Consider the following 24,393-nt stretch of genomic DNA (forward strand, 5'->3'; position numbering starts at 1 on the left):
TTGCATTGAGCACGACAGTATAGGCTACTCTTTGTTGGTTCTTAATTGGCAAATAACCACACAATGGAGATAAGGCAGGCTACTGAAATGACTATTTCCATTACCTCTTCTAACAAAGTCAATTGCAAAATTTGTGATATATTTATTGTATATACAGTGCCTCTCGTTAGTATTCATACATCTTGAACTTTTGCACATTTTGTCATGTTTACAACCCTAGACATAAAGATTTTATTTTGATTTTTTTTACTGAACGTTAACACACAAGAAACAGACAACTGTGAAGTGAAAGTGAAATGATACATGATTCTGTTATTTTTCAAAAAATAGAAAACTGAAAAGAGGGGTGTGCATAAGTATTCATACAGCATGAATGAATACTTTGTGGAACCCCCTTTTACTGCAATAACAGCAGCAAGTCTTGGGGTCTGACTCTACAAGATTTGCACATGTAGAGACTGACATTTTAGCCCATTCCTCTTTACAAACCAACCCAAGCTCTCAAATAAGAAGGAGAATGTTTGTAAACAGCAGTTTTCAGATTATTCCACAGATTTTCAAAAGGATTTAGGTCAGGACTTTGACTGGGCCATTCTAACACATTAATATGTTTTTATTGAACCATTCCATTGTAGATTTATCTTTGTGTTTAGGGTCATTGTCCTGCTGGAAGGTGAATCTCCGCCCCAGCCTCAGTTCTCTTGCTGACTCCAGCAGGTTTTCCTCCAAAATGTCTCTGTAATTGGCTCCATCCATCTTCCCAACTATTCTCACAATCTCCCCAGTCCCCGCTGAGGAAAAGCAGCCTCACAGCATGATGCCCCCCCCCCCCCCATATTTGACACTGGGGATGGTGCACTCAGGACCATGAGCAGTGTCAAAGTTTAATTTTTGGCTCATCTGACCAAAGCTCCTTCTTCCACATGGAGCTGTGTCCTCCATATGACTTCTAGCAAACTTCAAACGGGATTTCTTATGGCCTCCTTTCAATAATGGCTTTCTTCTTCCACTCGTTCATGAAGGCCAGATTTGTGTAGATACGACTTATAGTTGTCCCATGTACAGATTCCTCCAGCTCAGCGGCAGGACTTCACAGATCCTCCAGCGTTATCTTGGGGCACTTGGTTGTATTTCTTACCACTCTCTTTGTTTGATCTAATATTTTAGATGGGCGACTGTGTCTTGGTAAGTTGGCAGTGGGGCTACACTCTTTCCATTTCTGAATGATGGATTGAACAGTGCTCCATGAGATGTTTAAATCTTGGGAAATCTTTGTGTAACTTAACGCTCCTTTAAACTTCTCCACAGCTTTATCCCTGACCTCTCTGGTGCTCCTTGGCCTTCATGATGGTGTTTAGAGACCGATACACTCCGACCATAGCTCTGAGGGCCTAAAAGAACAGCTGAAATTATACTGAGAGTAGATTACACACAGGTGGCCTCTATTTAATGGTTAGGCCAAGGTGTGAACATTCTGGAGTCATTATGAATGTTACAAAGGCAATTTAATGCACTTAGAAAATGCTGTATGAATACTTATGCAAGCCCCACTTTTCACTTTTCTATTTTTTGAAAAATAACGGAATCATGTATCATTTTGCTTTCACTTCACAGTTGTCGGTTACTTGTGTGTGAACGTTCAGTTAAAAAATCAAAATAAAATCTTCATGTTTAGGGTTGTAAACATGACAAAATGTGCAAAAGTTCAAGGTGTATGAATACTTTCGAGAGGAACTGTATATATTGTAGTATATTACATATTAGTAGTTAGAGCTTTTAAAATGTAATATGTTTCTATTATATTACTGTTTAAAAAATGTAGCTGAGTTACACTACCTTGAGTTACACCTGAGCAGTGCTGCCACAGAGTGCTTGAAAAAGTAAATAATATAAAACTGATTGAATAGTAACTTAGTTACTTTACTGATTACTTTTTTTAAAAAGTAACTAAATTATTACAATTACAATAATAGATTACAAGATACTTTATTAGTTACATTCAGCAACATCTCCACCGTCACAACACACTAATGACAAACTCTTTTACCAACACTCAATTTATTGGAATTGCATTTTAACAGTAACATGAACAAAGCTGACGCAGACTCAGAAAATTGACGTATTTCCATCTCTCCACGACCAATGTTAGTGTTTTTAGGCTGAAAACATGACTTGTCACATTTTGTTATGTCACTCGCCAAGATGCAAAATGGAATGTATTTTTTCCAAAGGAAAATGACAAAATAGTAGCTCACAGTGATTTGGAAAAGTAGCTTAAATCTGATTACTTGCTTGGAAATAGTAGTGTGTTAGATTACTAGCTACTGAAAAAAGCAATCCGTTACTAAGTAATTAGTTACTGGCATCACTTACTTTTGGCAAAATATAAATGAAAAAAATCGTAATAATGCCAATGAACAAAAGCACAGTCAAAGGTTTCCTTTCTTTGGCTTTCCCCATTCTCATGTGTTTTGTTTTGATGACATTAGCTACACTGCAGATTTTATACACCAGTGTCCAACTTCATTTGCCATGCTGAATTTTATTTGGGGGGAGTTCCATTGATGTTATATTCCTTAGTTACTTAAAAAGTAATATACTGTATTTTTGTAACACGTTACTTTTGCAATACGTTACCCCCCAACACTGACTAAATTGATCAACACAGTCTCATTATTTCTTACTGCTCTGGGCAACTATGGTGACACTTTTTTGGGTTGAGAATTATGCTAGATTTTAAACAAATGCTACAACCACAATTACTGCTACTACTCCTGTTATATGTACAACAACCTTTACTCTACGACTACTATCAATATCGGCACTTTCACTTCCTTAACTCCTCCCTCACTGGATAGTATGAACAGTTGTATTCTCTATTCACGATGATCATTTCACTCAAATGATCAGACCAACGTATATTCTGAATTCTCAGTCTGTTCTGGTGTGATTAAGCCGTCAGTAAACATTTCCATTTACACATATACGCATCCGATGAGCCGCAGCCTCACCTAGTCGTGAGATTTGGGGAGGATTTGAATTGTCCGCAAAACAAACAAGTGTCACATTTGAGCAGGCAGTGGAAATCCAGGCCTGTGTTGACAGACCAATCAGTTTGTGTGTGGGAGGGGGTGGACTGAAGGGTGGGAGGCAGGGTGTGGGAGGAGGAGGGGGGCGAGTGGTGATGGCGTCAGAGCAGGACAAACAAGACCGAGCGCGAGGCTGAGGACACGTGCAGATCAATGTCGGGCAACATGACAGGACAGATGGATCGACAGTGGCTCAGTGGTTAGAACACGAGTCCCCGGATCAAAAGGTCAGCGGTTCGAATTATGGCTCAGACTGGTGCAGGCTGACGTTATGTCCTTTTGGAGCAAGATACTTCAGCCAGCTTGCTTGTGTATGACTGTGGTATGAGTGAGCGATTAGCAGTGGGTTAGAGGCACCATTGGTGCGGATTCAATGCCACCCTTTTATTAGTTTGCACTTGGGGCAGAGCTGTGGCTTCATGACATCTGCAGCTGACACTGAACAACTCGTGGAGTAAATGTTGTCCACTTTTTTGGTGCCTTTTAGTACCTGTCTTGCCAAAATTATATGTAAAATTGAACAGTGGTCTGGGTCAGTCCATAATATGAATGAACCTCATATTCATGAAAGTTAACCTCTTAACCCCCACGTGAAGCAAGCACATTTTCTCCAGTTTGGCTTCACCCAAATATGAAAGCGTCAAAATAGCGACAAAAAACATTGCGTGACAAAAGAGCTACAAGAACATGACAAAAGCAAAAACGCTTACAAAGTTTGACAAAACTGCACCAACAACGCAACAAAAAAAGTTACAATCAGTTTTCTATCAAATGAGGCGTTACACTGTTGCTCTCCATTCAAGAAGCTTCAATTGGGTAAAGTCGAACTGGAGACAAAGCGATCGGTTAATGTGGGGGGTAAGAGGTTAAAGGCCAAGTTTTATCTCTCTTTTTGGGGTGAAAATCTGACTTTAGCCGAACGTATTGTCTAATTCACCCACTTTACTTTTCGATACCACTTTCAAGTACAAATGTTGTGGAATCTGTCAGTTTCTTGATTTCTTCATAATAGCTATTCCTGCCTCCACACACCTTTCAGCGAAGGATGTTGTTTTGTTTTGGAAATCTGCCTTTTAAGTGTCACCCAGCAGACCTCACTTGGGTTTAGGTCAGCTGAGAAGGGTCAAAGGTCATTATTATTTCACCTTTAACCTGACCTTGACATGCAGTGGAGTAACGTCTAACGTGTGAGCTGGAGCATTGTCCTGCATGAAATCACGTTTTTTTTGGAAAGATGCAGATTCATCCCGTACCACTGCTTGAGGAGTGTGTCTGTTGAAACCTGGCAGTGGGTTTGGAGGCTGAGTTTAAGTCCAAGTTCAACCTGTAATGGTCCAACTTGCTCATCCCAAAACAGACCTAGACACGGACCGCTCTATCCTGGTCCATTCAGAGTTAAGGTAATCTCAGCCATTAAATTAAATGATCTTACTGAATCAGTCTTGACATGTTTCTGACAGTGGCTCAGAGCAAAACCTCTTGGACTTTCCAGACAGTTTCATCCCAATCACCAGCTTTTTACGAGTTATAATCATTTACTTTTCAGAGTCTGTAAGATCACTTTTCTTGCCCACTTTGACAAAAAGAGGCTGCTTTGACACACCCGAGATAGACTTTCGTCTTACGCCCACACATCAATCCAACAGGCGATGCATTATACAACAGTGAACACTTTGGAGTTAGAAAATGTGAAGAAAAACTTAACTATGGTCACATTATGGTTGTAATAAATCTTTCTAGCATTTGAATAAAATGAGGGGAAAAAAGACAGAAAATTAAATGACTGCTACTTTAAAGGTGCGTTATGAAACTTTTTATGCAAAGAAAAAGTTGATATTTGTGCGTATTTGACCTTGTAGTGACCCAGCAGATGTTTGAGTGATCAGCATGGAGCCTTTACTTTAGATCACAGCGGTCTCTACAACGCTCCAGGATCAATTGTTTGGAGGGGTTTCTGGTGAGAGGATCCATCTGCAGTGAAAACCTTCCAAACAATTGATCCTGGAGCGTTGTAGAGACCGCTGTGATCTAAAGTAAAGGCTCCATGCTGACCACTCATACAGCCGCTGGGTCACTACAAGGTCAAATACACACAAATATAATTTTTTCTTTATTTTACTTAAAAAGCTGCATAATGATAAGTTGCAGATGATGTTGAGTTTTCATTTTCCCCTTATAGATAATGAATAACATAAATATGTTTTGGTGAAAATTAGGTAAGTTATTTTGTTTTCTGGTGTTTTTGTTATACTGGCTCAAAAATGGAAAACAATCTTTTTTCAACCACACAGCTCTGACTGCTAATTTTACTTATGTTTTGGTAATAATGTCACAGTCCTGTATTTTGATGGGTTTTTTTTTGTCTTTGATAATATTTTTCTGTGTTTTACTGAATGGTGTAGTGTTGAAAGACACATTTCTGCTGTAATGAACAGACAATAAAGTTCAATTCCTTCGTTCATTCATTCAAAACAGCTAACACTAACACACTCACAGGACTAACTTTGACAGGCACATGAAAGACAACAACAATCAGATGATAAGAGATAAGTTCCCTTTGTCTAAACATGTCATGTCGCACACATTGGCCTATCAATATTAGATAGAATCTTACAGCTACACTGGTTACACACTTAAGACAGAAAATTGGACTGAAGGACATGCAAACGCGGGGGTATTCAGAAAAAGACATAGACGTACATGCAGAAGGACAGACAGTCATCCGGAGTGTGTCCCAGTCCCTGGACGAGAACATGGTCTGACAGCTCTGTTTTGTCAGGCTGGTGCGCTGCTCTTTGGGGCTTTGGGGACTGCGGATCAGATAGGAAGTACTCCGGTGTCAGTGGAGAGGCACAGATGTAGTCGTCATCATGTCCCTCCAACACTCGTGAATTACAGCTGCCCCGGACACACAGCGGTTTATTTGGAAAATTGAAAATGCCATTTTTTTGTCGGTCTCAGTGCAGGACTTGGAGGTTTGTGCCACAAGACGCCTCTTCATTTTTAATTTACAGCCCTGCAAGCGGTGGATACACAGTTTCGACAGGATGTATGGGTGATAGGAGACCAGAACTGAGGGGCCCAGCTTGAGATGGTAAATAATGACCTCAGTTGCAATGTGCAGGTTTTTTCTTCATATCTGTCTGTCTAACACTGACTGACAGATATTATGTTTCAGACAGACAATTTCAGTAAAAATTACTTACCTGACATTTTACTTCAGCCCCCAAGGTCAAATGAACATTTTAAAATATAGATTTGAATCTCCAATTTAATTCTCTCAATACTTTTATACTAATATATAGTGTGAAAGCACAGCTCTTAAGAACTTGCAGAATAAACTACTAACACATGTTCAATGAAGGTTCCTGAGTCATCTTCTGTACTCTGTAGGTGAAGTTGCGAACATTTCGCCTCTCATCCAAAAGGCTTCGAACTAAGGTTCAGCTCACAGAGTTCCTCCGAATGTGCAGCAGCCTTAATCACTACTATCAACTACAAGTAAGCATAGTGCATTTGTACATAAAATCCTTAATGCCCCATCCCCTTTAAAAACAAATGTACAGCTGCGCGCTCAGCTAACAAGTAGAGCGTTAAGGTCTGAATCCAGGGGTGACTGCAATGTTCCTAAAAGAAAGTCTGCCTTCTCTCAATCAGCCTTTTCCTAGGTTCATTTTAAAGCATCTATCACATGAATAAAAACAAATATTTTTACTCAAAAAATGTTATTGACCAGCGTGAAGAGAAAAAACAACAACTTGTTTGTGTCATATTGCCCTTGCTTTACCTACGACAGCTGCTCACACTACTTCTTCAAATCCATCAGTAGAATAAACAGAGCATTCTGCACTATTACACTATTACAACAGAGCATTGTAATAGTGTAGGACTGGACTGTAATCTTGTTTTGTAAATGAGCATGATACAAAAGGCACAGCTGCATCCAGACTCGGTGGTCATAATTAAGTGAATAAATGATTGTTATCCATAGTTGATTTAATACATTACTGAAGCAGAAAACTCCAAACTGCAGCTGAATTTGTCCTCATTAGAGTCTGACTTTACAACACTGAGCACTTCATTACTGCAATTTATACTACCTGCAGTAAATTCATTTAATTTGTGATGTAAATTGACTCCACAGCAATGCTGTTGATGCACCACAAGTACATTGGGCGGCACGGTAGCACTGCAGTTAGTGCTCGTGCTTCACAGCTAGAAGGTCCGGGTTCAATTCCCACCAGGGATGTGCCTTTCTGTGTGGAGTTTGCATGTTCTCCCCGTGTCTGCGTAGGTTTCCTCCGGGCACTCCAGGTTTCCCCGACCACTAAAAACATGTACAATAGGCCAGGATGAATGTGAGTGTGTTTGTGAGTGCGCCTGGGGGACGACGGATGGAAATTATCCGGTGTGGCTTGTTTACATGCATGAGACCCATGATCATCTATCTATCTATCTACCTACCTACCTACCTATCTATCTATATAGACACACAATCTTGTACTGCTATCTTAGTGAGGACACTCACAGACATGATGTATTACTCAAACTGTGACCCTAAACAGTCCTTCAAAGAAGTGAGGGCCACCCAAAATGTCCTCACTTTTTAAAAATGTTCTCGCTCTGGTGGTCTCATTCATGTCCTCACTTTGTGGGTCTGTACAAGTACACACACACACACATGAACACACAGTATGTCAATGGGAGCTGAGGATGCTACATGGGGTACAAAGATGGAAAAACATCCATATCAAACATTTAAGACTAGTGTAAAATCTGCTCAAAAATCCAGCTTGCATGACTTCAATTTATCTTTTGGACATCTGCGCGGTGTTAACATAGTAAGAACGGATTGCACATTCACAACCATGCACGCACATCTGAGTCACTAAATTAAATTCCAGCTCTTTTCGTGCAGAATAAATCCACTTTCATCAAGTATCGCTGACCATTGTTCAAAGCAGCGTGGCAGTTTTTAAGGCATTTCAGACATGCACTCTCCAATTAGCCTTATATTATTAAGTTAGTGCTGGAAAGATTTTTGCCCTGAAAAAGGGTACACTTATAAATAAACTTAACCAGGGTTATTATGACAAAGTGTAACCAGGAAGCTTAATTAATTGACGCCTTTACTCAATGTGAATGTTTTGACATTTTTGGACCATTTGGTGAGTCAAGATAATTAGGTTTGTGGTATTTATAGTGAGTCACTGGCTGCTAACTAGCCAGTTCACAAATGCAGGGGCGTGTACAGACACTGCACTGTGGCTGCAATTCTGACAGGTCGGGCGAAAACTGCCAGGTCGAATCTATAGCAGAGCACATGCGGTCCCTGAAGTGTGAGAGCAAAGAAATGACAGAAAAACATTTATTTTTGGTACATTTGGAAATGCGAAGTCAACATAAGTATAATATAGCAACCATTTTTGTTTAATTTGTCGGATCATTGAAGCAGTAGACAAATAGAAAAATGATTGTGAAAAACAGTGTGGAGTCCAAGGACAGATGGATGGCTCATATGTGAAGGGTCCACACAGCATTTGGTGTCAGCTGCCTGTCAGAAGCTGGGCCGGGTTTGGCTCTTTTCTTCCCTGACAGAACATATTTAAACAGAGAAAATGGATTTCATATAAGCCATGACAAGCGGCGAACAATAAGTGACAGTGGCATTTCAGCGCTGCTCAGCCTCTGACAGGCAAAACCACTGGTCAAATGTCAGTCTGTCCCACTCACGGCTCACGGCACCACCATCAAGCCTGGTTAATAATGTGGAAATACGCTGCTGATCACTCACACAAACACACAACATTCATTGGACCGGCACCATTGGAGATATGTGTTTGTGCAGGCTTACAGTCGTCCAGGAATGTTCCTTAGTAAGAAAGGTTTTCAAAGATGTCTTCCTTATCCAGATGGCCAAAATGTTTTGCTACTATTGGAGGTATGTCCGCTGTAATGCTTCTATCAAAGCAAAATTAATAATAGATAAAGGGAAGGGAATCTAATTTGTTTTGAACATTTTGCATGACAAGAGTCACCCAAAGGATTTCACACAAGGGAAGGGAATTTAAAATTCTTTCCAAACACAATGGTGGTGTAACTAAAGTTGCCCTCGGTGTGTAGACAGACAGAACTAACGGACCCTCCAAACACCACTCGCGATGCATTTTGAGATTGGGTGTTTTGGACTGGGGTGGGCCTGGACCTGATTTACGTGATATATTGTCACCTGAAAACATGAAAAAGTATCTCTTAAAGGATTCGGCATGTATTAAAGCTGTACTCAGGAACTCAAGCCCCTAGAGGCCATATGTGCCACTGCAGGTGTCGTAGCATGTTGTGGTTTTTTTACTCTTTACTCTTTATTAATTGTCCGTGAGAGTAACTACTACGCTGACAGAAAAGACAAAGGGAGAGAGGGATATAGTACATCCAATTACACAATGGAGATAATTTTTTTCACTGAAACTTGGCTGTAAATACTGTTGAAGTGGTGCTAGCCCGCAGTTAGCTTTGCTTGGCATGTTAGCTTCTTCTTTGTGATTCCATGAGTGTGTATTGCGCCTCTGACCCGTAGGCAGCAAAGTTGCAATTGTGCTTTCAATCAATCAATCAATCAATCCTGGCCAGAAACACCAGGGGGAGATGAAACAAGTAAACAAGTTACTTAATACTTTAACCAACAATCTCAATTTATATAGTGCATTTGGCTTTACGGCTTTATCAAGGAACCACTCACTCTCATTCACACGCACCAATGTACGCGGAAACTTGAGGCAAGTTGGAAGGAGTTTCTTGCCCAAGGACATGGGTCGTGTGTACCTGCGTGTGCAACCTTCTGGTAATGAGTCGACCCGTAGTACCATCTGCGCCACCCCAGTTTAGACCTTCATGAACAAGTTCTGAAATGCATAGGATTATTGTTTGAGTGTCAAGTATATCAGAGATCTAAAAACTGAATCTTTATTTCAAAACGTTGCAAATTAAATTATTTATATGAAAATAAAAGAAGCAAATCTAATCTAATCTAATCTAATCACAATTGCATTATTTGTCCGAAAGCAACCCTACAAAATATGTTCACATATCATCATGGACTCAAAGTAAACTGCCTTTTCCCTGCTATGGAGGCAAGATGTGAATTTTGGCATTTTTTGTCTTTCAAATTGTGTAAGACCTGTCCTCTTACAATAGGATATTGTTTTCCTGCCTGTACTTGTGCAGGTAGAGGTAGAAGTCTTGGATGAGCACCTATTGTCCTCAGTGATAATGTGTTTTTATCTTTAAAGAGATAAAATACTTATTTTCGGCTGCCTTTTCAAAAAACAGGTACAATTCAACTCTGTGAATTATCTGTGATACGTAAAAACGCTTTCATTTTGATAGCGTGCAGAGTCTAGCTATTTTTATCTAGTGTCAAGTCTATTGGTGTCAATAGGGTTCACCTCAAAAGAATACTGCGCTAATAATGGTCTCTGTGGATGGCTGCCGACAGTCCCCAAACACAGAACAAACGTTTTCTTTTTTGTTTCTAAATGTAGATCTGTCGCAAATCATCATAAATCTATCATAAAGCAAATGCAATCACAGACTGTGCTGCTGATCTCAAGCCTGGCCAAAAAGCGAGGGTTATCCTTTGCCAAAACTGTATGCAAATCACTGCAGAGCTAGAGTGCGCGGGGGAAAGCCTAAACGAGAAGACATTTCTGACGGGACACAACTGTACGTCAGTAAAAATGACAGCACACAAAAACGGCATAACTGGAGGAATATGTTATAAATAATCCACAACCATTTCTGCATTTCATTGTAAAATATAACCATATCTAAATGGAATATTAAAAGAATATTGCATATATTCATGGAATACAGAAGAAGGAGCATTGTCTTTGGCTTGTCATTATCAAATACCTCTCTAAGTCCATATTCCGAATTCAACATTTATGTCCCCTCATTCACAGATAGCCTTGTGTGTGCAAACCTATGAGCTCTGGACAGGGGAACAAGGAAGTCCAAACGAAAATGGTACAAAAGGAGTCGAGTCGGGACATGAATGCACCGAGCGACGTCCTGTTGTCTGTGTGCCAGCTGTGCAGCCACAAAAGACCCGCACCTGTAAAGAGCAAGGCAAACCATGCACTGACTGGATATTGTAGCACAGTTGTGGTGTCTCGGATTGCTTTTACATGGTATTATATTGTATCCCTTTGTTGAAGCAAAATGTCAATGAATGTAGAGGTTACACTGACTTTATCTTTTTGTTGTCAATCAATTAGTTTAGTTCCTTCGGATTTGCATTTTATAACCTAAAAATGACGTGTGGGAAAACAGGTTATGTATCTAATATAGTAGAGGCTGTGTAGTGTTCTGTTGCGATAATGGGGATCAGAAGTAATTCCCAAAAGGAAATGCACTGCCACTGATCTTACGGGGACTTTAGTGTGGCTGCTCCCAAATTATGAAGAAGCTTAACATCAGAGCAACTATATTTATTCATAATTTTTGTTTGTTATCAGCACGGTGCATATTGATGTCTTTTTTATATTGCTCATACTTTCTACAGTTTTTACCTATCTTAATCCTCCTGAATGTGAGGCCTTTTGGGGAACAAGTGTTGTAAATGCTCCGTCAAATGCCCCTTTGCAGAGAATCAGATTTATGCAGCAGAAAGCCTGTGAATTTCAATGGCAACCTTGACTTTAAAATGTCTTTCCAAATGAACTCACATTATAGGGATTCAATTGTGCAAGTCAACATCAAATGATGCAAAACCGAAATGATGGCTCTGACGGCTACGAGGACTATGACAGCATGACTTGTACTCTTTATTATTCTGGCGAGGCGTCAGGTGATAAAGTGTGAGAGGAGGACCAAGGCCTTTTGAGAAGGTCAGGCGGCATTTAAAAGCAAACAGGCATGCTATTCTTTACAGTGGAACAAATTACCTGTGATGGAGCACACGGAGATGAAAAAAAAGGACTCAATTGAATAGGTGTGATATTTTTCCACACTGGTCAATTACAAGTGTCGATGTCATAAGACAAGTCTCAAAGAAAGAAATCGTTTTGTGTCAATTGTCAAACACTGACAGGATATAGCATGTTTAAGGATTCTGTAAGGGTTTGGATTCTATATATGAGATGCAAAGACATAGGGTTGAAGAATGTAGATAAGCAGAACACCTGGGTGACCTGGGGTTGCGGCAGTGGGTCAGGTTTAGTTTGAAGAACACAATGTGTAAAGAATGAGATCAGCTGACTGCCAGAACATCCTGAATAACCAGGTTATTCCATCAATGGATTCCTTCTTCCCTGATGGCACAGACATATTCCAAGATGACAGTACAAGGATTCATAGGGCTCACATTGAGACTACATGCCGTCAATATTTGGGCTACGGTCAATATTCCGGTTTCTGAAACATTTGGAATAACACGTTTACATGCGTGAGCAAACAGAGTTACTCCTGTATACTGGTAATTGTAAGCAATTGGGATATCTCGATCCAAGTATTTCCTGTACTCAAAAGACCAAGATTTTGTGTGCAGAACACAAATGTATGTTCCTTTCGATGGAGATATTCCGATGACCAAATATTCGGGATAGAAAAATAGCAACCGAGGAGTCATATTCGGGATTTTGAAAAACAGTTTGGGCCATGAGTTAATGTTCACTGTCTATCTAATGATTACATGTAAATGTTGTCATTGTGAAAGAGTGGTTCAGGGAGCATGAGACAGGGACAGGGAGCTGTAATCAAAGCTAAAGGCTGTCCAACAAAATATTAAAGCTTGTGACCTTTTTTTTGTGTTTATAAGGGCAGTGAAACTCTTGATAATGAAAGACCCCTGGCATTTTATTTCAATGGTTTTCAATGGGTGAACACAGACTCAAAAGTGTGTGGCAGGACCATGGTCATGCCCAAAAGTGTTAATGAATAATTTGTTTTAGAAGTACAGTAAGTCTATTTCTTAAAACAGCAGCAACTGTTAGAAACACTATATTTTATATAAAAGATTTTGTGAATAGGTCTGATTTATATGTTAAGGTAAAGACTGTGTTTTGTTTTTCTCAAATCATCTGCAGCAGGAGATGTGAACTGTGGTCAGAAAAAGTGTGCCACAGGCTAAGATGAAAGAGCAGGACTGTCTGAAATCAATACACATCTCAGTCTAAATAAGATGAAAAGCAGCTACCAATGTGTTCCTCTGACACTGTTGCTCTGGTTTCCGGGGAGATGGTTTAGCGAAATTTAGTCAAGAGCGCAGCACAAAGCGAGGACACTGGGTCATTTCTCAGACGGAGGAATCTGATGTGACCCCAGTGAGTGAATACAAACATGACATGAGCAGTGAACGCCGTAGTGCACAGCTGCAGATGGAGCTCATAATAATAAATAGATGCAACTTCAATACACTTCAACTTCTTGACCTAATCTTTGAAAAGCCTACCTAAAAATACATTTTGATAATACATTTTTTTTAGAAAGTAATACGGAAAGATTAATACAATTTTGAGTACCATGCTCACAGTGGAATAAGGAACTCGACTGTCGAGACGAGATTTATATATCTTACAACTAGCACTCTACCAGTTTCTGTCCTCTGCTAAAGATTTCACATTTGAACACAGCTGTACTAAATCTTTATAACTAAAAAAGGGGGAAAACTCAAGTACATAAAAAATAAGTCTGTCCTTGGACATGCCAGTAAGTTGACACAAATCCTCTTGATGCGCCGCTAAGAGCATTTTCACTATGTCTTTAATGGACAATTTAAGCAGCTACTAAAACACACAAATCCCAAGTTATAATTCACACAACAGACTCGCTCAATCATATGCTTCGATAGTATCACACTTAGCCCCTCCCCTTTGGTAGTGCGCCGAACGAGAGCCACTTCCTGCACTCCACGCATGATAACGCTTCCAAAATGTCACCGTCTTGTGATTTATAATGCGCTGCTTAACCGAGAGGCTGTACATCACGGGCCAAACATTTCCTTGACAAGATTAAATGCCATGTATTAATTGATTGCTCACAAGCTCCGTTTTTTTTTTCTCTACCACTTTATGTAGTGCCTCTCCAAGTATTGAAATATTCACATCAGCCTTGTGTGGGTGTCTTTTCAAATGTTTTTTTTTTTTTTTTTTATGCTCATAGACTTTGAAGAACTGATGATATGGAAATGCAAGAGAAAAGACCAGGGCAAACCATTGACAATCTTTATCGGAACAATTATGTGAATAGGCACCAAAAAAAAAAGAAAAACACACTTTTTATTTGATCTACAATTCAAATATGCATTCTAATAGGATACATTATGCGTTATAGAAAGTACATAACACTGTTTCACCAGCAAGGACCCCACCCTCAGGTGAAGTAGAATAAATAGGTTGAGCGCTTGATGCAGAATACAGGATATGGATTTCAGGACACTGAGTGCTTGACACAAAGCGCCAAATGCAAAGAGCAGCATACAGAATCCAGGATGCAAGAGGAGGGAAAAATGACCGGATGACTGGGGAATGTGAGACTCTGGGTGGGGGCTATGTTTGCCTAGTTCAAACGACAGACCGCGGAGACCCCCTTCCCTCTCATGTAAAAGAGAAAGCTGCAAACATAGAGGGAGAGTGGGATTTAGAGAACGTGACCAACAAGGATGGACGCACTTCCTAGTTGAAATGGGCTGCTGAGAAATGGCGCAGTAGTGATGGTGTAAGGATTAAAAATCCCTACTTCGACCCAGATATTTTTTGTGATGTTAGTTCGTCAATTTCTTTTTGTAGGCATCTGAAGCGGTCTTGATTTGTTTGCAGAAACACTTGTCATTTTCTTGTAAATTTTGGCAAAAAATAATCCCCATGTTTGGCACTGTTATGAACTGCTCTGTCAGGCACCAACCAAGTGACATGTTTGTGTTGACTAAAACAGACAAGGGTGGAAGACACCAAAGCAAAAAACAAGCATAGAAAAAAAAACAAGAAAAACAAAAACAAAAAACAGCTTGGTTCCTCTATTCTGCTGAATAAAATATTACATGTGCTATTTCAATGATGAATCCTAATTACTCACTCAAAAGCTGCAGTGATCAAACAGAGCTATTCTGTTCGGCGGCGAGCCTTTCTCTTCCATGGATTTTCCTAAAGGGAGTTTTCCTCACTGCGTGGGCGTTCTTATTTTTTTGACTGCTCTGATTGACTCTTTGAAAGCTGATGAAATAACCATAGCACTCCTTTTCAAAAAGCGAGCTCATGCCCAACATTAATTAGCTGTCTTAAAGATTCTTCCTGTGTGAAAAGGAATATTGTTGTGTGCATGACAGATTGCGACTTCGCAAAAGAGTCAGTTGAAAAGCATGAAACAGACTAGAGTGGCTGGCAGTACTGTTAATTCATTAAGCAGAAAAAAGTCTATTGCAAACAAATGTTTTGGGGGAAACACAATCATGAATGCAAAAGTAAACTACACACAGTAACTGGAGCAGCTAATGAAATGCCTACAGCCAAAAGACGGCGATTTCCTGACAACCTACTGTGCTCCAAATGTCACATAAGTAAATAAACCACTTGAATTATTCAATATGTACAGTGTAACTATCAAGGGTAATTTAAGAAAAATAAATTAATTAATTAATCTTTCCTCAATTTATCACTTTCATTCTGCTCTAAGCTTAGGCAGACAACTTTCACCATAGGCCTGGAAAACCTCACATCGTTTGGGCAGTTACTTTTTCACCCTGCGTGTGAAAATAACTTGTAACAGACACGACTGACTCCTCATAAGGTTCTTTAAAAACAGGCTTGCATGCCGCAGTTTGTCTGATATCACACTGCTTCTTTCAGACGCGTGTCACGAGGCATTAGCGGCTAATTTAAAATGTTTCCTCCATTAATTGCTGCAGACAGGGGGGCTATTAAGTGGAGCGCCCCGTGAGCAATTAAATCTGCGCTGTCATATGTTGATAGCGGCGCTGGCTGTCTGCTCACTGTGGGGATGATACCTTATATGCCAAGGTTAAACGCATCGGCCGCAACACTCATTATTCGACCAATCCTCAGCTCATCTGCATGTCCAGGAAATTAGGGCTAAGACACTAAAGCAGGTGGCACTCACTTTGCATATAGTTAGCATGAGTTATGATAGAGCAATGCACTTTAGGCTAAAAGCAGCCACGCTCCTCTTTAGCACTTCATCCATAGCATGATATTATCTGGAAAATGAAGTCATTTGTCTAATGCTGTTGAACTTTAAAGATGAAGTTTTTATGTAAGGATTGTGATGCCTTAGACTTTATTACAGTGGTACAGAATTGACTGAATTGAGTTACAAGAGGGATGAAAGGGGTGGAGAGCGGAGTGAGATATTCAGCAAACTTAGGACTCGGGGCCAAAACTCATAATTGGAAAAGAATTATAGGTCTGGTTAAATAAAGTAGACATCAAAACATCATCATTTTTTAGTACATTAGGTTGTACCATCAAAGCATTATAATGCAATGCATGTTTTGACAGTAGATTTTCTTCAAACCAAAAGCTGATGCTGAATAATGGGATTTATGAGTCATTTTCATTCGACAAAGGAAAGCAGGAAGCAGTTAGATGCAAGGGGGAATGTACAGAATGTGGAGACACTGAAGGCGAAATATCAAGTTGCATTTCTTGTGATGCAACGTCCCAAGAACTGTTATTATGCAGATTCTTCCCTTTTATGTGTAGACTGATAGTGAGTAAGAAGCTTAAATTGTTGCAGGCTCTGAGCACAGTACATTAGATGTGTTTTCCAAAAGCTAGGAATACGAGGCTGCATACAATGGTATAAGATTTGCACTTAATGAGACGCACAGTTTCCTGCCGGGGTGATACTGTAAGATTTAACACTGTGCCACTTGTGCATCGTCTATTCTAAAATGAACGTTCTTGGTAAAATCTTGGTAATGCCAATTATTCCAACAATAAATGAGTGAATGTGGTAACAGCGAGTCTCCTGGTCCAGAAGTTGTCCTATAATTAGGGATAGCAGTCCCTTTTTAAGCCATTTCATACTGGTATTGCGTACTTGGGCAAGACACAGCATACACCTTGCACCTTGTGTGAATTTTGGGGGCTTTGTAGGTGCAGACCGTCTGCTCCAAGGCAACCACTGGCAACTAGTTAATAAGGCACTGAACTGTGCAGCCATTCTGGGATCTGAGAAAAGCAGATGCAACATTGAGGGAATAGTGACGTGCTTCAGACTGGCAGGAAAAAGAGAGGAGAGGATAAAAACATTTGACATTTATTTTTCTGACATTCCTCTCACGTCAAATCCCTTTGACCTCCATTTAACATTTCCATCAGACCCAGTTTAAATCAGATCTTCTGTAGGCCCCTCCCCAGTGTGCTCATGATTAACTATGGGTTAAAAATTTATTTTGCTCAAATGATTGAAGAAAGATATTCATTATTCATTCACCACAAGATTAAAACGCCTATATAACCATATAACTTCTTCTGAGTCCTTTTGTGAGAGAAGTTTGGAGCAAAAAAAAAAAACTAGCCCTTTTATGTGATTCTCATTGCAAGAGAAAATACAGCTATTTTCTTTGTGAAATTTATGTCGTTTAATACCAGCCACTTCAAGTTGTTAGCGTCCTGTGAAAAGTGAACTATAAAAGCTATAGGAACACTTGATTAAAGGAGTTCTGCTGTTTAGGGGTAAATTGTAAGTGTTCGATTCTTTCTTTATGAACTTTTGCTGCTGATGGTAACGCTTAGATGTGGTGAGGTGTTTGATATATTTCCATATTTTGCCCAATCTCAATCTACTACCACGCCACGAAGAAAGCGGTGGAAAAGTATACCTCATTAGACGAAAGGCTCAGATATGCAGAGCGCATTTATCCAAAATATTCACAACAAACTTGCACAGATCATTATGCCACGCCATGCACCACAGCTGAGGAAGCAACAACAGCTCACCTCTCGCACACTAAACATGACGGATTGTGTGCAGATTGAGATCAATACGACTCTCTTTTATGCTGCGGAGAAGAAGAAGAAAAGAAAAAAAAGAAAGAAAAAAAACCACTCAGCGGTAATGTCACAAAGCCTGCCCTTCCATATGTTATGCAACATGTCAATAACATGGCGCTATGATGTTTGCGTGGAGTGATTTCACAGTAACAAGCCAGAGCTGCTTGATGAAAGTGCAGAACTGCCACAGGGCATCAGAGCATCAGAGAGAGGATAAAACTTCTCTTCATTGTACCTCTGCAAACGGATTCTCTACAGCACGCACCCTCAGATAAGCACGACTATGGCTTAGCAGGCTCACTCCCTTCATCCACAATACATTAGGCGTTTGTAGTGTGCCGTGGAGTAACCCGGAGGGGGAGAAAAAGAGGCTACTTAAGTCCCCGAAGACAGTTTTGATATAAGGCTAAACCGGTTGAAGTAAAGAGGTGAGAGGTAGAAAACCAATGAGGATTGAAAAGTAAATTAGATGTAGTATTGAAATTTGCAGGTCCTATTTTTAGTGGTGACAATGAAATGCCTACCATGTTGTCTACTGTGGATTAAACGTGGATTGAAGACGTTTGCAGATCATCATGTTTTCATTGGAGTCCAGCGCAGAACAAACAGCATAAGCCTATTAAACACCTCAGCCGCTGCTCTCTCTCACGACGTGTTTCCACCTTTGGGCAAAAATATACTTGATGATGCTTCTGACAAGCTTCAATGTCAAAATCCTCCCGGCAAATATTTATAATCCATACATAAATCCCGGGCTTAGAGTCTTCAAAGCACAAACTTAACCTGACTCTGAGATCGACCCATTTCCTGCCAGTCAACTGTTGTTTGATTCATGGGGAGAAAATGTGTCTGCTCCCAAGTTAATAATCACAGCACACTGACGATTCATCTTGTTTGGTTATATAACGGCTCGACAAAATGACTTGGCACAAACTGAGGACGGCAAGCTCTCTGCCTAAATATAAATACTATGAAATGAAAATATGCAGCAACACTTTGGAATAATTTAAAACTAATTTTGTTATTGTTGGAAGAGTACAAAAAACAAGTCTTAGTTAATGACACTATGCTTTCATCAAAGCAAATCTGTTTATTTTTGTAGCTCCCAAGCCTGAATAAATGAAGGAACTACCTTTAAAGCAGTACTAAGTAACTCACGCCCCTAGAGGCCAAAAGCGCCACTGCAGGTGTTGTAGCATGTTATGTTTTTTTTTCTCATTAATTGTCCATGAGACTAAATACTAAACTGACATAAAAAGACAAAGGGAAAGAGGGATATTGTACATTCAATTACACGATTGAGATCATTGTTGTCACTCAAACTTGGCTGTAAACACTGTTAAAGTGTCGCTAGCCCACAATTAGCTTTGCCTGTTAGCCTGTTAGCTTCTTCTTCGTGATTCTATTAGTACGTATTGGTGCTCCGGGTCGGAGCAGGGAAACCTGAAAGTGTGGTGTTCTGACCAGAGACACCAGGGGGAGATGAACCCCCCCCCCCAATCATCCCATCAACACTTGTATTACCCCCAGAAGGAAAAGGATTTATTAAAGTAAACTTAGTACTCCTTTAACAGTAAATGGTCTCAACATTACGGTGTACATTTTAGGACATCCTCATCCTCAGAATGCTTTAGTCATTCTAGTCAAAAGTCCAGGCGAAGATGACTGACAAAGTGAACGCATGTGAAGATGACAAATGTCAGAGTCATCCTCACTTGGACTTTGTTAGTCAGAGTCATCCTCACTTGGACATTGTCAGAGTCATCCTCACTTGGACTTTGTTAGTCAGAGTCATCCTCACTTGGACATTGTCAGAGTCATCCTCACTTGGACATTGTCAGAGTCGCATCCTCACTTGGACTTTGTCAGAGTCATCCTCACTTGGACTTTGTTAGTCAGAGTCATCCTCACTTGGACATTGTCAGAGTCATCCTCACTTGGACTTTGTTAGTCAGAGTCATCCTCACTTGGACTTTGTTAGTCAGAGTCATCCTCACTTGGACATTGTCAGAGTCATCTTCACTTGGACTTTATTTTTTAGATTCATCCTCACTTGGACTTTGTTAGTCAGATTCATCCTCACTAGGACTTTGTTTTTTAGATTCATCCTCACTTGGACTTTGTTAGTCAGAGTCATCTTCGCTTGGACATTGTCAGAGTCATCCTCACTTGGACTTTGTTAGTCAGAGTCATCCTCACTTGGACATTGTCAGAGTCATCTTCACTTGGACTTTGTTTTCTAGATTCATCCTCACTTGGACTTTGTTTGTCAGATTCATCCTCACTTGGACTTTGTTAGTCAGAGTCATCGAATGTGTGACGATACACAATAAAAGTGCTTTTATTGTGAAAATAAAGTATTTGTATTATTTTTGTTTTATTGTGAAAATTCCCATTTAGTTGCATTATGCTTTTGTTGTGAAATAGTCTGACTCTGACTAACAACGACCAAGTGAGGATGACTCTGACAAAGTCCAAGTGAGGATGACTCTGACAAAGTCCAAGTGAGGATGACTCTGACCAAGTCCAAGTGAGGATGACTATGACAAAGTCCAAGTGAGGATGACTGACATTTGTCATCTTCACATGCGTTCACTTTGTCAGTCATCTTCACCTGGACTTTTGACTAGAATGACTAAAGCATTCTGAGGATGAGGATGTCCTAAAATGTACACTGTAGTTATTTATCACAATAACCAAAACAGGACAGATGCCTGATTTCACTTTCATAACTTAGTATGAAGACTGTACATGACCAGGAGACTTGGTCAGTATTGTCTTTTGTTAATATGGGAAAAAAAGGGCTGCAAAAAGGTTTATCACCCGAAACCTTAGCTTCTAACCCATTACATGGTTGTTACTGCACTGTAATTAAATTAAAGTGTGACAAAGCTGACACTGGCATAAAGTCCAAGGAATTGTGCCAGTACATACAGATCACCAATAACTGCAATAAACATGGCTATCATTGCTTTATTTTTCCTAGACTTTTCATTACCTTCCACATTACTTGCCATAGGCTTAAAAAAAATCCCACTGATGCAGTTCTAACACTCCTCCCTCCAGTCTGTAAACTCCAGCCCAATAATCCCAAATTCACACCGATGAAATGGTAAATGAGGCGCATTTATGGTGCTTTTCTACCTGATTGCTACCCAGAGTGCTTTGCAATGAACCTCATTCCTCCCTTCTCACAAATTCACACACTGTTAAAGGTTTGTAGACGGACCGTTCTCAGCACGAATCTAAAAAACTTTCCCCACATTTATCAAAGAACCCCACTTTCAGCCATTCATTTGGTGAGACTCGTAGCTGAATCTAAGCTATTGAAAACGATCATATTTTATTAACATATGCATCAACAGATCCATTTTTGCAAAGATCAAATAGGTTTTTAACATTACTAGTCTTCGTATAAAAGTGGATAAGAAACAGCCTATTTTTAACATGGTGGCTGGAGTGAGTTTGACAAGGCTCTCAGGAGATCCTTAAAAGCTGTAGCTTATTGAAAACCATTGCTTCCACAGATGTACTGAAGTCAGACAGATCCCCCAGAGACGAGACGGGACACAGGTCAAAGTAGCGCACCCCGTGCACAGTCTGTTTTAAAGGTACTTACTACTATTGAGAAAAGGTACATCTTAAATATTGAAAAAATAAACAAGTTTAATTACAGGGTCAAGTTTCTTTTCATGTGTTCAGTCACAATAATGCCATTACTGTAAATGTCATTGTTCATTCTCTAGTCTTCAAGAAAACATACTGTACCAATAGGCCATTGCCACATTCGTCTTGAACCCTGACATTGTTCTGGCAAATTAAGTAAAACAAAAGAGTCATTTTCCCTTTTATCTGCAAAACTGTAGAACATTATAAGACTAGTTTTTGACAGATAACTGTGCGTGGACTGTAATATCTTCTGCATACAGAAATGAACCACAACATTTGGATTCATGATTTTGATATTTTATATATAAATTAATTATTTATACATCGCTGATAAAGAAAAAATACAAAACATTTTTGATTTTACATGACATTTACATGTGAAATTTTACACAACATATTCAATAACTTACAAACTCTTTATTTCCATAAAAAATATATCTCTTTACAAAACATTTTCTTTTGTACATATCGATTTACACAGGTTTATAATGGGCAAATTAAACTGTGGTACATTTAAAAGCTTTAAGTCTAATCTGGAGCTGGAGCAATAAACTAATGTCGATTGCGCTTTTCTTTTTGTAACAAATATGAACTTGCAAAATATATTACATTAAGTTAACACAAGACATCTTTCAAAAGAATTCTATTAAGTATCAAAACTGTATAAATGTACAAAATGTGACAGCAATGACCAATGGTGGGGAACATGGGACTCTAGCAGCAGCACAGCGCTACGCTCACGTTTTGCTAACATGCGCAGATATGAAAGTAATCAGCACTCTGTTACATCTCTCCGATCAAACTGTGCAGATCAATTACAATGAAGTAGTGGCTGACGAACGCAGTAAAAACATATGCCCATACAGTATTCAAGGCACTGCAATGTAGAGAGTGAGAGTGCTGTTGAATCCGGTCAATCAATGGTAATAAAATACCAAGAAGAGATGTGTGTGCAAACTTCTTCATGTTTACTGTACATTTGTTGGCTGAGGCTGAGGGCTCAAAAGTAGAATGAAGATGATGCTTGAATCATAAAGTGTCAGTTTAATAGGCCAATAGATTTCTGTGTCACAGAGCAGGAGCGGAGAGCAAGATTTTATAATGACAAGGTTTCCCGAACGAATACATTTAAAAGTCAAATGCGGTCAAACTGATATTGGAGAAAGGAAACAATAAAAGACAGAAAAGAAACAAAACAGCAATTGATTCTTAAACCATTGTGCATTTCAATTTGCGAATACAAATACTAGAAAATCATTCTGCATGCATGTGTTTTAGTCAGGAAAATCTGACTTGGGTCTCCCACAGTGAGAAGTGGGACACATCAGATAAAGATGAAGATAACTATTTTTCATAGATTTTGGTTTAGTGCGACAATATGCAAACCATTTCGAAAGGTTAAGAAAAATAAATAAGACTGATGAGCATGGCCCACAGAAGCAATATGCTAAAATGTACAGTGCAATGTGCATGGACTAGACCTATAGGCCAGTCACAGTCAGCAATTTAAACAAGCCCATTTCTGTCAAATAAAAACCATCATTGCACACAGTTTGATAATAAACGCTAATGATGAGCGTAGGTCATTGGCAGAAACTACACTGCTCTGTGGTCAAACAAACTGCTCTGGTACAATAAAACCCTTATTTGCTGCAGCAAACCAAAACAGCACTGCACTTCAGAAATCAAATCCCAGCTGTATATTTCACTGGAAAGTACACCCAATTAGAAGGTATAAAACAGCCATACGTTGAACAGCCTGCAGTACTGGCTATTTTCTGCTGCTCACAAATCTGCTGCTGCAAAATAGACTCTGAACATTATATATTGATCAATATTTTATTGATCTCCTTTAAAAAATAACTTCATTATGAATGTAAGACAGGGGCCAGTTGGGATGTGTTTCCTCTATATTTTTCCACGTGGCTTTGTAAAGAAGCCCCAATATATTTGTACTAGAGAGTATAAAGTACTCTATTTTATCTCTATGCCAGAGGCTTTGTCTCCCACACCAACACTCACAGAGTGTAGAACACTTTCTCCGCTGAGCTGAGCGGAGATTTTCCTCTCATAATCTGATAAGATCCTTTGTAACTGCCATAATCTGGAAATGTGCTTTATATTTCTGAGCAGTTTAACCTTCTCAGTCAGTCATACATACAATGTTCTGCCTGTTGAAATTGTGTATAGTCCATCACACCATAGTGCAGATGGTGTTGAGGTTGGGGTCGAAGCGCACCACTTTCCCCTCTGTAGATTTAGTGTTTGTGTTGTACATCGGGTTTTCGAAAGTGGCTTGACCGTTGTTGTTCTCATGCACAGCACATCCAGTGTACTGCGCTTTGTCAGTTTTCCTGCAGTTACAAAGAGAGACAATCAAAAGTCAAACAAAGTATATCTCTTTATTCCAGTTCAATAAACAATATCTGTGTATTTTTAATCACATCTTCAGAAACCAACAGTGTCTATAGAGGTATACTAACCATTTATCTGATGAATGTTTGTTTGTTCTGTGTTCCAGCTAATTTGTTCTCATTTAAAATGCCTGACATACACTGTTGCGTAATGCAGCGAGAGCCGTAACTAGTTGTGTGAGATTTCATCAGTCTTTGATGCCTGGTATG

At 39.6% G+C, this 24,393-nt stretch overlaps 2 protein-coding genes across 4 annotated transcripts in view; one reads left to right on the top strand and one right to left on the bottom strand.

Annotated features, from left to right (window-relative positions):
• Window positions 1–24,393, top strand: part of eomesb (eomesodermin homolog b) — a 383,568-nt gene that overhangs the window by 46,005 nt on the left and 313,170 nt on the right. The window lies entirely within an intron of this gene.
• Window positions 22,113–24,393, bottom strand: part of LOC306967220 (CUB and sushi domain-containing protein 3-like) — a 184,190-nt gene continuing 181,909 nt past the window's right edge. For 2 of the 3 annotated variants that reach the window (XM_079562150.1, XM_079562148.1), the window contains exon 70: window positions 22,114–24,123. In XM_079562150.1, the coding sequence (XP_079418276.1) occupies window positions 23,964–24,123 (160 nt within the window). In that variant the 3' untranslated portion in view covers window positions 22,114–23,963. Of the gene's footprint in view, window positions 24,124–24,393 lie in introns of all 3 variants that reach the window. The other variant, XM_079562149.1, reaches the window with a different exon arrangement.

This window comes from Gobius niger (genome assembly GCF_951799975.1).
Source record: "Gobius niger genome assembly, chromosome: 8".
NCBI classification, from domain to species: Eukaryota; Metazoa; Chordata; class Actinopteri; order Gobiiformes; family Gobiidae; genus Gobius; species Gobius niger.